Source organism: Tetranychus urticae, chromosome 1 (genome assembly GCF_039701765.1).
Source record: "Tetranychus urticae isolate SD_2017Ah chromosome 1, NJAU_TeUrti_SD_1.0, whole genome shotgun sequence".
NCBI lineage: Eukaryota > Metazoa > Arthropoda > Arachnida > Trombidiformes > Tetranychidae > Tetranychus > Tetranychus urticae.
Window position 1 is genome coordinate 31900088 of NC_142958.1, and position 14723 is coordinate 31914810.

At 32.7% G+C, this 14723-nt stretch overlaps 2 protein-coding genes and 1 long non-coding RNA gene across 3 annotated transcripts; 1 reads left to right on the forward strand and 2 right to left on the reverse strand.

The window, feature by feature from the left end:
- Positions 1-1740: 1740 nt before the first annotated feature.
- On the reverse strand, positions 1741-4488 carry LOC107362055 (uncharacterized). The gene is made up of 2 exons (XM_015929050.3): positions 3992-4488; positions 1741-3532 (listed from the first exon to the last, which is right to left on the reverse strand). The coding sequence occupies exons 1-2, from the start codon at positions 4413-4415 to the stop codon at positions 2394-2396; spliced, it is 1563 nt and encodes a 520-aa protein (XP_015784536.3). The 5' UTR covers positions 4416-4488; the 3' UTR covers positions 1741-2393.
- A 1756-nt stretch (positions 4489-6244) lies between these two features.
- Positions 6245-10120, forward strand: LOC107361939 (uncharacterized). The gene has a single exon (XM_015928899.3). It carries the CDS (start codon positions 7126-7128, stop codon positions 9874-9876), a length of 2751 nt encoding a protein of 916 aa, XP_015784385.1. The 5' UTR covers positions 6245-7125; the 3' UTR covers positions 9877-10120.
- Positions 10121-12865: 2745 nt separating this feature from the next.
- On the reverse strand, positions 12866-14069 carry LOC149094975 (uncharacterized). Its single transcript, XR_016197793.1, has 2 exons — positions 13939-14069; positions 12866-13696 (listed from the first exon to the last, which is right to left on the reverse strand). It is a non-coding gene; the product is annotated as an uncharacterized LOC149094975 (long non-coding RNA).
- Positions 14070-14723: the final 654 nt, after the last annotated feature.

Genomic DNA, 14723 nt, shown 5'->3' on the forward strand with positions numbered 1-14723 from the left:
TGGGAAATTTTAATTATTAATTGACGCACCTTTCAGTTTTCCTGCTATCTTTAAGTGTTACAAAGACTTTGCTACCAATTAGGGATAATTGACCTAATCAATATCAGGTCAATTAGCAATAGAAATCATTGATTCCAATGATCATTGAATATTGGATTTTGATTCATGATCAAACAATCATAATTGTATTCACTAGAAAAAACATTATCGACTTGCCAACTAATATATTGGTAAGATTTGATGAAACAATTACAATAATTGTTCCAATAAACCTTAACTTTCCCAATCACTTAGACAATTGACTAATCATTTGTAAGATATTTAAAGTTTCAATTTTACCTGTCAACAATCAATTTCAAGATGAACAAGCTACTAAACTCTTCCTTGATTCAAATCACATTCATATCAAATGTATTAGCTCAAGATTCATTTTCATCCTTTGATAATTAGCTTTCTTCACTAATCAACCTCACAGATTAATTACACCACAAACTGATAATAGATGTAATAACAATATAAATAAAAATAATAAAGAGACTAAACAAAAGGTTGCTTCAATATCAATAAAGTTTAATATATAAATGGTGATGTTTATATTGTGATTTAGCTTCAACCTACTAAATTTAAACACAAATGTAACATTCAATTAAACCGTTGTTTTACTTGTCAAATAACTGTCAGCAATTAAGGAACTGCAATGAAAAATGTCTCAACTAATCGACTGATTATTACCTCACCTTGTGGTAAAAAAACAATTATCATAATACAATAATCATGAGGCATAATCATCTCTGTGTAAAAGTAAATCAGATTGAAGCAGCAACAAAAACAATCTGTTGCCTTGTGAAGGTAATCTACAAATTGTACCAATTAAAGCTAATCCAGCATCAAAGGTTCATCTCATAATCACAATTAACTAATGAAACATTTGTGAAAAAGGTTGGTAAAAAAATATAAGCAAAAAAGTGGATCATAATTTGCAAAAACAACAAACCCTGAACATCTTGTAAAACACAAGCTGGTAAACAAGACGACAAAAGTGACCTTTCATGTCCGATAATTTACAGCCCATTTACAGCCCATTTATAGTCAATTTACTGACACACACATCATCATCATCACAATCATCATCATCAACATTATAATCATCATCATATGCAAGAAACGTGTTAAATGGTAGAGCCACTCATTTCATCACAATTATCTTCCCTTTTTTGTTGCCTCTTCAATTGTCTCTCCATATTTCGACAGTCGCTATCTTCCTTGCCTTTCTTTCGTCTTCTCTGTCTTTACAATCTTCTCTTTATCTCTTCATCTTCCCTCTGCTCCTTCCCTTACCCCAAGACTTTGTCAACTTCACTCCCTGTTTCCTACTAATTTGTAAATATCACAATATCACAATATCTTTATTTTGTTTCAAGCTTTCTCTATCTTCATTTCCTCGTCTTCAATTGTATTCGATTTTCTGTCGACTTTCTCTTTCTACCATCTCCTTGACCTTTTAGCACCTCTAAATCAAAGCGATCTTCATCGTAATCATCTTCTTTATTCATGTTCAATCTTCTGATAGCTTCGGCCCCTGATTTTGTCCCTTCTGTTGATCGTTTTTGCATTTTGTCATTTTGATCCTCATTCTGGTTCCGTGTGATGGCAATAAAATAGAGATAATTTTTAGTTTTTGTTACAATTAATTTTATTAAGGCTTCATTTTTACTCTTATATTTTATTAAAATCACAGTGTTTTGCATGGAAATGCACAAATTGTTATTGTTTAAGTAGATGAGTTTATTTCTGCAAGTATTTCACTTTTGGGTTGAGAAATGAATATATGCAAGTTTTTTTGTGTTTTTTTATAAAATGTCAATATAATGATTGATTAAGCATTTTTGTTTAAATCTATTTAAGAAGAATAAATCAAATAAATCTGAGCAATTCTTTTCATTCTCAAATCAACCCGGTTTTAATTTGCATAGATGACATAGTTGAATGGACTCAAGTTTTTCTCACTGTAGTTTCAATTTGTTGGTTTTTGAAAGAAAAGCGGGAAAAATTAACAAATGGGAAGATTTGTTGAGAGTAAAAAAGAAAGTTTGATAAAAAATAAGGAGGAATAGACAAAAAAGAGGACATATAGAGGGTGAATAGGGAAAAGGCGAACAATTCTGATGCCATTGGACGGAAAAATAGGGTAAAAAATCGTGAGGAATGAAAAGGAGGAATAGGAATAAAAAAAGGAAATGTTGCCATGAAAGGCTTTCCTCGTGTTTATATAACATTTTTAATCTCAGGACAATTTGGCTGTGATTTAGTTAGCTTTTAATCTTTTTCCCAACTGGTTGTTGTTAATCGATGTTAGGTTGGTGTAAGTTGCGAATTATGAGATGTTTTAACTCTCAAGGTACCAAAGATTGATTTATTTTAATTTGGGGGAGTGATTCTTGAAGTCGCATTGATTTGATCTCTTTAAGTTTATGCTGTAATATCAATTGATTGGTAAGAATTCGCAGCCTCTCTCGATTTTTATTGTTCTCTTCCTCTGCCAACTTATCTTCTTCCTTATCATCGGCAACAAGAGCGTCTGATAGATTCAATTGAGGAATCCGGTGAATCAAAGCAAGCCATACCATTATCATGGAGAGACCGAAAAACAGATAAACAACAATGATGAATGGATAGAGAAGATCAGCCATGGGTCCTTCAATACCTGGAACAAAATCACCTAAACCAATTGTGGTTAACGAGATGAAGCAACAGTAAAATGATTCCAGGTATGTCCAATCGTCTTCATTTATGTAGAAAAAGTAAGCCGGTAGGAAAAGACAGACACAAAGCAGGAATGTTGTTATAATTATCAGGTGGAGTATGCGAACCACGAAAACGGAGGCTGATTGGTGTAGCTTTATAATTACGCCGATGATCCAAGCTTCCACGGTTTTAACAGGACCTCGAACAAAAATAGTGACCAGTGTCGAGAAAAAGGTTAATGTTGCAGGCACCCCGATGATACAAAATACGATACAAGTTATCTTTCCAGTTACCGTGAGAGGAGTCAAGTTACCGTAGCCAACAGTTGTAACCAGTGAAGTTACGAATAGAAGGGAAGAACTGAATCTCCAATTGGTTATCGGTTTCATCATTTGTAGTTTCAAAGTTGACCTGTTTGATGTCACATTTTCATGGTCATTGGCAATTTCGTATGAAACTAGAGCCTCGTTGGTTTGAGACAAATTAACTGAAGAAGTTGTTGACTTGTCAATTGCAAATTTTTCGTTGAGTCGTTTGATCTTAATTATTGGTGTTGTTGGTACAGTTGTTGGTTCCGTTATTGGTTCAGTTATTGGTAATTCATCTGGTGGTTGTGATGATTGTTGAGGATTAATCTTTTCTTTGTCTGCCTCTGAACTTTTTGCTTCTTCACTAACCGGGTTGGTCGGCTCTTCACTAAGAATTAAATCGGATCCAACAATTGGGACAAAATAACCATCTTGCTGAGCTTTCAACAAAACCTTGATCAAGTTTTTTATATCCTCCACTATTAGCAAAGATAAAAAAGAGAGAAAAGGAAAGACATAAAAATCCGGCGGTAAAACAAGACAAAGGGTTGACCGGTATGTCAAGTGAGCATTACAAAATCACATTGCTGTGAAAAAGGTTTCTTTATGAACAAAGATATTTCTTATCTTTTCATTTTCTTTTTAGCTAAGAGTTTGACTTATGAGTAAGCTAAAAGGTTAATTCAAATCTGTTTCGCAAAAACAAAGGCATTGAAACCAGCAACGGTATTTTTACTGATGATTACTAGGGAAAATCAGAGTTATTTTTTGGCAAAAAATTCAACATGGAAGAGCATGTTGTCACATTTGCCCTTACACAGTGGTTAAATTTGTCTGATCAAACAAGAAGATTGTAAAAACTAAACTAAACACTGACTGTGTGAACTTTTTTCATGGCAACACGAAAAATAACGAGTCTCAAAAAATGAGTCTCTTACCTTCGACTTGAGGATATTTTGTTATAAAAGATTCTTGGAGCGTGATGAGCTTCTCTCTGGACTCGATTTCCCTTGGTTGCTCGATGATCAAGAAAACGATGGATCCGAACATAATAAATACAAAATAGAAGGACGCAAAGAAGAAAAAGTTAATTCTTGGATGTTTACTGGTACAATATGTAGGTGTTTCATCGTCCTTGATGGGATAGTCCGATTCACTGTAACCTAAATCGTATTTGTCACTGTTGAACGTTTGATAGTTTGTTATTTCGTTGTTTCCACTGTTTAATGATGTAGACACTTGTTGTGGTGGTTGAGGTTGAGGTTGTAGCTGTGGTTGTGGTTGTGGCTGCGATTGCGATTGTGAACTTGATGATGCTTGCTGCTGTTGCTGTTGAAAAATGCCACCGAAACCAGTTCCCATTATAAAAACAATTTAAAAAGTAAACTTTATAATTGCTAAAACACAAAACACGAGTATTGATCAAAGACTCTTTGACAAAGAGTAATTCACTCGTCGAGACTGCAGCTTAAATAAATTTAGTTGAACATAATTAGCACCAAAGTCGCCACCATCAATTTCCCTTTCTTTCTCTCTTTCTTTGGTGAGATAATTTGTCTAGTTCCATTGTTACAATTGAAGTAATCTCTGATTGTGATAACGAAATCATTTGAGATAGTCAGCCATCGAGATAAAGGGACTAAAAATTTTTGGACCATCCTCCGGCTTTACAAAGATTTACCCTCTTTGCAAACAACAAATGCTCAGCAACTAAGAAGATTATAAAAAATTTACTGATAATTTAAAAATTTAGTCACTTTGATAAGACGAAGTCAAAAATATGAATCTCATTTATCACAAATAATTAACAATACAAATTAACATTACAAGCTAAACTGACTGTAAATTCAGTGAAAATAGTGAAGATAAGCTATTTCAAGTCTAATGTTTATGATTAAGTTTTGATTCCATTTGCTCCATCTATTAGCATGAATACTCACTGTCGAGATTGTCGCAATTTAATGAATACAATTGTCTGAGATTGCCTTTTCTGATTGATTTTTTATTCAGTTTCATTTCATAGAATGTTTTCACTATGCAGGATTTAAAGGTCACTCTTTTACCTTGATCGTATATTGACTCGTAAGAAAGTACAAGAAAAACAAGAAATTCATTGAAAGCAATGATTCTAAAGTTATTGGCCTTTAGATTTCAATATGATTTGATGATTTGCGCATGTAAACATTTTTCGGGTTATCTGATTAAATTTGTTGAAATAATTAACAATCTTATGAGCACTCAATATTTTAGCTCGACTGATTAACGTTTTATCGTAAAGCTTTAAAGTCGATAGCTCATTTAACTGATTACCTGCGCAGATGATATAATAAATGCCAATAATACTATTAATAGTTTTCAGTGACTGTATTTGGTTACTCTGATTTTGACAGAAATGTATATTCAGCAGTCTCTCTGACAACTGAATAGCTCATTGGCCTGGTAGTTCAATCCACTCATTTCTTGCCTTAAAAGGTCAAAAATTGTCTTAGATTTTTTCAAGCAATTCATTTCTGTAGTCTAAATCTAACCTCGAGTAATTGTTTGAATTTTGGGTTTAATTAGTCATCAATCTGCTTTTGGGAAAAGCAATTTAGTCACTTTATCATTGGTGTAAAAGTGATTCATGTCAAGAAAAGCTTGAATTTTTGGTTAGCCCAAAACCATTGACTCATTTTTAATCCTCTGATTATGATAATTCGCCTTCACGTGTTTTTTTCAAACAAAAAGAGCTACATTTCAACGGATTTCAGCTTAAAATTTGAAGTTTGGACTTGGTTTACCAGGTTCAACATGTTTGCTTAAATGTGACAAATGTTGACAAAAATATGAAACCTTGCCATTGAAAAATTGAAAAATAGACAAATTTTATTACAATTAAAACATATTAGTTGCGTATGTATGCATATTATAAATAGTATTATTAATTAAACAGATAACAGGTTTCAATTGCGTCAATGTCTACGTTGACGGTTTTTTCCCTTTTAATTATTATGAGAATGGAAACAATTTGAATCGATGATCAATTTTAGTTTTTTATTCTTTCATTAGATGGCATTATTGGCTTTACGCGAATTTTAAAGAGCAGTCTTTTCCCTTCTTCCTCTCTTTTTTCCTTTCTTTTTCCCTTCTTGTTTGGTTTTTTTTCCCTCTTTCTCTCTCTTTCTTCTTCATCTTCATTTTTCAGGTGAAACAGAAAGAAATGTATAGTCTTGCGAAAATGTTGAATGGCTGATCAGTGATCTTGTTTTACATTTTATAATTTCCTCTTAAAACTACGTTTCTAATTGTTATTTAATTTATCTTATACGAGTACACAATTAAGTGTACCTTTGTGTATATGTAATTTAATCCACTTATCTTCCAAAAACAAGAGGAAACCCTTTGGCCCTAACCATCTTTCCATTTTTGCCTCATCTTTTTGTGCTTTTTGTTTGTGATTTTTTTACTTATCAATTTCTCACTTAATTTAAATAGATGATAAAAAAATAATCGGTTCAACTTATACATTAAATCCGTTTAAAAACCATCGGAATAAACCCAGCAACTAGTAACCTTTTTTTGCTTCTCTCTCCTCTCTCTCTCGAACACACTTTCTCTCTCTCTCTATCTATCTCTCTTTCTCTCTCTCATTCTTTCTGACTTTCCTCTGTTTTTTCCCCTTCTCCCTGTTTGTTGTTTCCATAAAACATCACACTTCCTATTATTCGGGTTTTCCTATCAGATTTGTACCGTGAGTATCAAAATTAACCCAAGTTTGACTCACAGCAAACATACGCAAACATTGTTTCATAAACATCATAAACACTTCACTTACACATCTCACCAGAATATTCTGGTGTTGTTCCTTCAGATCTTCATCATCATCTTCATCATCACCATCTTCATCATCATCGTCATATCATTTACATCAACTTAATTATCATTCATACAAGTGAGAAAAATAATCATAAGTGGATTGAAACAAAGTCATTGGTGAGATCCTTCTTTGATAACCTCTGGTCCTTACGGGAACTTTCTACTATATATCCCTGCTGTTTATCTGCTTATTCTTTTATCAAGCCAACAATCAACAATGGCCAAACCGGGTGATACTGGACACTATAAATACTACTCAAATGGTGATAGTAATAAAACGTTCATACTTGTCAAACTAACTGATTCAGCACTGAATGCAATCGAAAACCACCTTTCCTCCAATTCTACAGCTTTGCCAAGTATTTCATTCAAATCAGACTCCAGCAGTGGTGTTCTTAGTTTTCCTGTCTCAAAATCAAATTCACATTCTGAAGGAAATGAAAATTCTGCAGAATCTGGTGAGCGTCGTTTTAGTTTCAACTTATCAAATGTTGAGGCTGGTGGTCCTCAAGGTAGCTTTGAATGTTTAAGGCAACCTGACTCACGGACGCTCGAAAGCCTTGGAAGTATACAATACAAGATGCAGATTCATGCCAGTGAAGATAGTTACGAAAGAACAAAAGAAAGGATGGCGGAGACTCAGAATGAATCCAAAAAGTACTGTACAAAGGTTATTAAGGGCATCGGCTCAACTGTTGGTAGACGTAGCAAAGTGAAGAAGATCTCTGGTTTTAGTCAATCTATCGTTAATGGTTCCAGAGATAGTGGTACGAGAGACTCGGGTGGAGGTGGTGGTAGCCATCTTCATCATTCAAGTGCATTATCCAGCCATACCCATCACAAATCTAGCTCACCTACAGTTAAAGGTAATAGTGGTGTTAGTAAATATAATTTATACCATGGATCCACATCTTCCACCACAGTCGCCTCTTCTTCCTCTTCTTCTGGAAATGGTCTTACCTCAATTACCACCTCGACATCTTCCTCCTTGTCAACAACGTCTTCATCAATGTCCTCAAACAGCATGGCCAACCATTTATCTTCGTCCTCAGCTAATAGTGTAGGAATGCCTACTTCTTCCTCATCAACCTCACAGCCATCATCGACAAGTGGATCTAACTCATCGGTGAACCGAGAGGCCATCAAAGGAACTAATTCAAGCCTACCTAACAATTGTATAAACGCCAATAATAGTCGGAATGCCAATGGTGGTTCAAAGGTTACATTAGCCAGCAATCCAGAGCTTATGAAAAGATCCCTTCGGGAAAGGGTTATACATTTACTCGCATTAAGGCCTTATAAAAAACCGGAGCTACTTGCAAGACTAAACAAGGAAGGCATAAAGGAGAAAGATAAGAAGAATTTAAGTCAAGTTTTCAATACAATTTCTAAGTTAAAAGAGAATGCATACAATTTGGCAGCTCATGCTTGGCATGAGGTTCAGGTTGACGATTGGCCTTTTTACACCCCTGAACAGAGAGAGATAGTTCGTAAACGGAATCCTTTAACTGTACAACAGAGATCATCAACGGGTAAATATGGATTATCGCCATTAACCTGTTTGCAGGATTCTTCACCACCAACAAGTTCCGTCTCAACGTCATCTTCATCAAATAACAACAACAGTAACAATAACAACATCAACAACTCATCTTTAACAATGACAACTAAAAGGTCTGCTGATACTGGTTCGAGTAATAAAAGGCAACGTCTTAATGCCAATAATCAATCTTCTTCCAAAAGAGGACTTTCGCCAAATGTCGCCTTGAATCACAAAGATAATAGCACGATGAACAACTCTAACACCAACAGCTACAACAACAAAACGGACCTACCAGATATAATGAGTGAGTGGTCTATGAAACCAAGAAGTCCTGAACCAAATTATTATAGTAATAGTGCCTCTAATGTTGATGATTCAATCAACAATAATGAAAATAGTATTGTTCCAATGTCCAAAAGTTGGAATAATGAGAACGGTGGTAGTGATGAAAATCGTTCAAGCCATAACAATAGTGATTATTATGTAAATGGTCGATCAACAGTCAATAATCTCTCCGAATACGACCAATATGATAATAGTCTCGGAAATGGCCATTCCTCTCATGATGCTCATCGCTTAACCAATGGTTACTCCAACGCAAACTCAAGTGAAGGTAACCACACAAGCAATGGTCATCATTATAGTAATCGTTATTCTAATAACCATCATCATGGTAATTCCAATGGTGCTTCAAAAAATGACTACAATGGTGATCTGAATTCTGGCAGTGGCAATCAAAATCCCGGTAACGGTGTCAATAGAAAAAGACTAAAAAATGGCTTTATCAATAACAATAATAATAATGTTAATAACAATCATAATAATAATAATCATAATAGCAGCAGTAACAACAACAACAACAATCATCATTCTCATAACGGAGTGGCCAATTTATTGAATAGCGGTTCCATGGTAAACGGTTCTACCTGTTCGACACCTAACTCAAGTCCTGATAGTGGAACTGGTAGTAACGACGGTAACCTATCCACTATTTCCTCAAAGTCTTTGTCTTCCATCAACGGTGAATTACCTGACTATGCCATAAAGTATGTTGAGATCATCAATGATGATCAACACAAGAGATATAAGGAAGATTTTAATCGTGAATACAAAGAGTATCGCCGACTTCACCAAACCATTGATGTGGTCGCTCAAAAATTTTCTGCTTATGAAGTTAAATTAAAAAGTTTACCCGAAGGATCTGAGGAGTGGAATAGGACATTGGAAGAAGTTTTCAGAGAATACGATACCATAAAGAAAGACTATAAATTCATGGAATCCAAACGACGGGCTGCCTATTTACATGAGAAACTTACACACATTAAGAAATTAATTCAAGAGTACAAGTCTTCGAAAGGACACCGTTCTACTCATTATTCAACTATTTCTCATCACCACCATAATCAACAATCCAATCATCACTGAATGGTAATGCCATTGCCTGATTACTTCTATGTTTAAGAGATCTTCCCCTTTCTTTTTTTTCTTTCTTCAAATTCTGTCTGCGATGAAAATACAAAAAAAAACTGGATAAATACTATCTCTCTCTTTCTCTTCCTGCTCTCTTTCTCTCTCCATTGTGTGTCTCCACAATGACCTATGTATTTATTAGAGTTATTACCTTTCTCTTTCTGAAACATAAAATAATATACAATGCATATACATTCGACCAGTTTAGTCTTAATGTCATTTCTTTTTCGTTGATTATCATAAATCGCGTTGTGATAAAAAGAAACAATCGTGCTTTCTCATCAATAATCAATCTCAAGAAATAAAGGAAACTTCTACCTCCACTTGAAATAAGATAGTCATTTTTATAAAATACAATCAATCAATAAGCATGATCAATGCATGATGCAAAACGAAGGAAAAAAGTGAAATAAAAGGGAAAACTTATCTTCCAATTAAAACACTATTCTCATTATGTTTAAGTTGATCATTATTATTGTTTACTTGACATTTTGACTTTTGTCAATTCTCCATTTAAACATTAATAATTGTAAATGTTGATTTGATTTAGATAACCAACAACAGACACAAAAATTTATTTACTCAAATTTTCACTATTTACTGACAAAAAAATACAGAAAATGGTTTTCCAAAAGCTAGAAATTCCTCAAATTTAAACCCAATAGCCATAAACCCAACAGCTGATTATAAATATCGCAAGCAAATATCTAACAAGCAGTAATCAATCATTGCCATTACAATCACATTTAAATCAGTCAAACATACAGGGCGTTCATATCAATTATAATGCATTTCAATTATTTCAATTGCAGATGATAAAAGCATTTTATATTTAAGAAACAATCAACTTTCAATAAATCCATTTCACAAAGTGAACAATGTGTCTAAACAAGAAACTATCACAATTGTAAGTCAACAATTTAACCCAAAAATGTTTACATAGCAAACCAAGTTTCACGTCTAGAATCAATAAAATTTAAATAACAAACATGCATGTGTTTTGAGAGATTATTTTCATGAATATTTAGATTGAAACTGCAAGATTGGAATCATGATAGCTGGACACTCTGTACAGCTTGAACAACACAAACATTATAAATACAATTATAACTTGTGACAATCCAGTGACAATGACAAAAAGATGCAAACATTTTCCATCTTTTTTTTTCACAATCTCACTCCAAATATAATCAACAACAATCTTTAGAAATGTTAACCCAAAATACTCAGGCTCATGATTCACAGTAAAATAATTCAGTTCACCAGAAAAAAAAGCAAGATAAGAGCATGATGAGAGTTGAACATTTTACAGACAATCTCAATGAAATATTTCACTTTAAAGTTAACCCATTTAACAGTGTTTACATGTGAAACCTCAAATAATAACTACCTGTGTACATATTAAAAGGTTGTCAAGGTTAGATTAACAGAATCGGTTGAAACACGCGATTAAATTTTCAATCTCAATATCATTCAGTAAACTCTTTTACTATCCAAGTAAATTGTTCATCTTGGTAACATAAATCTAGAAAGTTAGATAATCTAATCAACCTCAGCTATTATTATTTGTATCACTTACGTTATTCCTAACCTTACAAAAACAATCAATTTTTATCAACCTTTTTCCATGTTTTTTTCCCATTGCTGTTTCTCAGGTTTTTGCTGCCATATTGAAACTTGTTCATCATGCTCATGTATACTTGAACCTATTGGGTTATCCAATTTAATTTGACAAACAAATATCACGTGATATGAAAACATGAAAATCTCAGGAGTTTTGTGATAATTCATCAGATTTCAAGGTTATTTGGGAAACCATTAATATCTGTTTTTTATTTTACTGAATCACTAAATTAATTAGCAGCTCTTTAACATCATGTGATGTTTGTCAAATTCAATTGAATGGTATTTTTCAGTTTTTCATATTATTCATTATATTGAACCATTGAAAAGATGTAAACATTGATATTCTCAATCATTTTACTTCCATTGCTTCAACAGCTAATTTTTTTTTCCTTGCTGTTGTTGACCTTTCATTGAATTGCTCTGCTTTCATATTATTTCAATTTCAATCACTAGCAATATTTAATCAGATAATTATCATTATCATTTTTTACAGTTTTATCTTTTAACCATCAGTAAAGACAATATCAGTGTCAACAGTATTTAAAGCTCAGTTTTGTTCATTGATGAATAAATCTTTGCGCATTCAATCGATTCACTGATTATTTATTATCTTTTATCATTTATCATTATTGTTATAAAAAAGGGTAACATTCAATGGTGCTGTTTAATTCACTCATCAAGCCATAATATGAATTACTTGATGTTGATTAGATTAACAGTGATTCCCAGCAAAACAGATTAAAATTGGGTTTACATTGTAAACTTGTTTTAAGTCTTGCTTTTTTTTGTTTCTATTGCTAGTCAATATTGTCTAGATTTGTTCACCTCATTGACAATAATTTATTTTAAATTATGAAACAAATCGATTTGTGATTGACCCATTTGTTTAAAATCAATGAGGAAACAGTAAATTGTAATACACTTGCTCTTGGCTTGTGTATGAACGAGCAAAAAGCAAAACAACTTGTTGTTTCAAATCACCATTTTCATTAACTTTTTCATCTTTTTCCTCTTCTTCTTCTTGTCTTATCTTCTCTCTTTTTTTCCTTCTCTCTTCTCTATTGCATTTATCATCTTGAAGAAGGCAAAATTATTGATAACAAGAAAGACATTCAAAAATATCGCTTCTCTTTCAATTTAACTATTGGTTAGATATACTGATTGTATCAATTGCTTGTTGTTTTCACCCGCAAGCATATTTTATCACTCCATTTTATTAACATTGTTCAACCTCATCATCATCTTCATTTCAATCTTGACTGGAAAATGCCCTGAAAGAGTTAACTTGAAATTTAAAATGCTAACAGTACAAAAATGATTTATCAACCTTGCAACATTTTCATTTCATTTAATCGCATACGAGTTTTCATATTGTTTTTTCTGGTCAACAAATCTTAAAAACTGTCGAAGATGATGATGATGATGACGCTTTTTTTGCCAATTGTTTGTGTTAATCGAAGCAGCAATCGAGAGAAAAGATAATCAATTGATGAGTGAAGATCCTTTTTTGTGTTCAAGTAAAAAAGCTTTTGTTTATATATATAAATATATTTTTATACACATTTGTATGCGTAAAGTGATTGAGAAGGAAGCAAATTCAACAAAAATCAACAGCAACAAACATCATTATCATCATCATCATTATCAAATAACCAAGTTGAAAAGAAAGCAAAAAGGTATTAGAGAGAGAAAGGAGGTTAAATTAACTGGTGGTGGTGGTGGCGGTGGTAGTGATGATGAGAGGATGAAAAGGAGAAGAAGAAAGATGATAAACTGGTTTCTCCTTCTTCATCGATAACATTTAAACTATTATCAAGTATAACAAGCTTCGACGATACATTATTATTATTATTACATTTATCCTTAAAGAAATATCTCTCTTCTCTCTCACTCTCACTCTTTCATCATTTTTTTCTCTCTCACTTAATATTATCATCTTCTCCCTTTCTAACGCTGTCTTTAACGTTGCTTGTTTTCATCTTAACAATTTGCTTTCTGTTCAGGTTTGCTTCGTTCGTTTGACCTCGATAACGTTCCATTCTCTTTCTTTTCCTCTATTTGTCTTCTCTTTCGTCCTGATTTGTCTTCTCTTTCGTCTTCATTTGATTCCAGGATTTTTCATGACGTATCACTTGAAAAATGGGAAAACCTGAGAGGAGAGAGAGAGAGAGAAAAGAGAAAAATTGAGATATAAAAATTAAGGTAAAAGCAGCTTAATAGTGATGAAATGAGAGACAAAATCAAATTAATATGATTGATAAAATAATGAAGTGATAGACAAATAATGTTACAGTAGTGTTCACACTTGCATCAATTTTACCCTCCATTTTAACCTCCTCTTCTGGTAGCCTTTTACACATAAACTTTAAACTCTTTCAACCCTTAACTTACCTCAACAATAAGTGTAGCCATTCATGATGGTAATTAATTGATAATAACATGTAATTTTATACACTAAATTAGAGTAAAAAGTGAAAAGTTGAACTCACAGATCAAAGTCATTGGTTTTTGCCAATTGTCACATCAAAAAACGTGAAAATAATAGATTGGCTAATCTCACGAAATTATTTTAGTTGAAACAATAGATGGCGACTTTGAAAATTAAAGATGAAAAAATCTTCAAGTCATGAAAATTGGTGACTTATATTTTTGTTAATTAGTATTGCTAAAAATTATTGATTATTACTTTTGATTATCATCATGACAGTTACTGTCTCTCTTTCTTTCTCTCTTTCAGCCACACACCACCATCACTCTATCAAATATTTCAATTATTATCAGCAATATTTTTTATTTTTAAACTCTTCATTATCTATTTTTAATTGAATCTTATACCTGTTGTATCTTCCTGCTATTGAACCTTCACTCTACTGTATTTATTGTTGCAGATTGATATTAATTATTCACCGTTTCCTGATAATTGATACATCTAGTCTTTTTTTGTGTAATTTTAATCAACCTAAACTTATCCCAATATTAAGGATTTTTGAAAGCTAATGCTATTAAAACCGTCCACATCACTAGTAATAAAATTTTGCTGCTTACCTCTTTAAACTCATAAGCAAAGTGTTTAAGTCTATTAATGATTTGATTGGTTTTGTTAAGAAGCTCAAGACTTGCAGGTATTATACTTCATCCTAATGTACATACAAAATATGTTTTAATCAATAAGGAAT

What these genes read in the sequence shown, in the direction of transcription:
- LOC107362055 (XM_015929050.3), bottom strand. Translation starts at nt 4,415, where the DNA reads ATGGGAACTGGTTTCGGTGGCATTTTTCAACAGCAACAGCAGCAAGCA. An exon ending in AAAATATCCTCAAGTCGAAG is followed by an intron (nt 3,533 to 3,991) that starts GTAAGAGACTCA and finishes CTTTGCTAATAG; the next exon opens with TGGAGGATATAAAAAACTTG.
- LOC107361939 (XM_015928899.3), top strand. Translation starts at nt 7,126, where the DNA reads ATGGCCAAACCGGGTGATACTGGACACTATAAATACTACTCAAATGGT.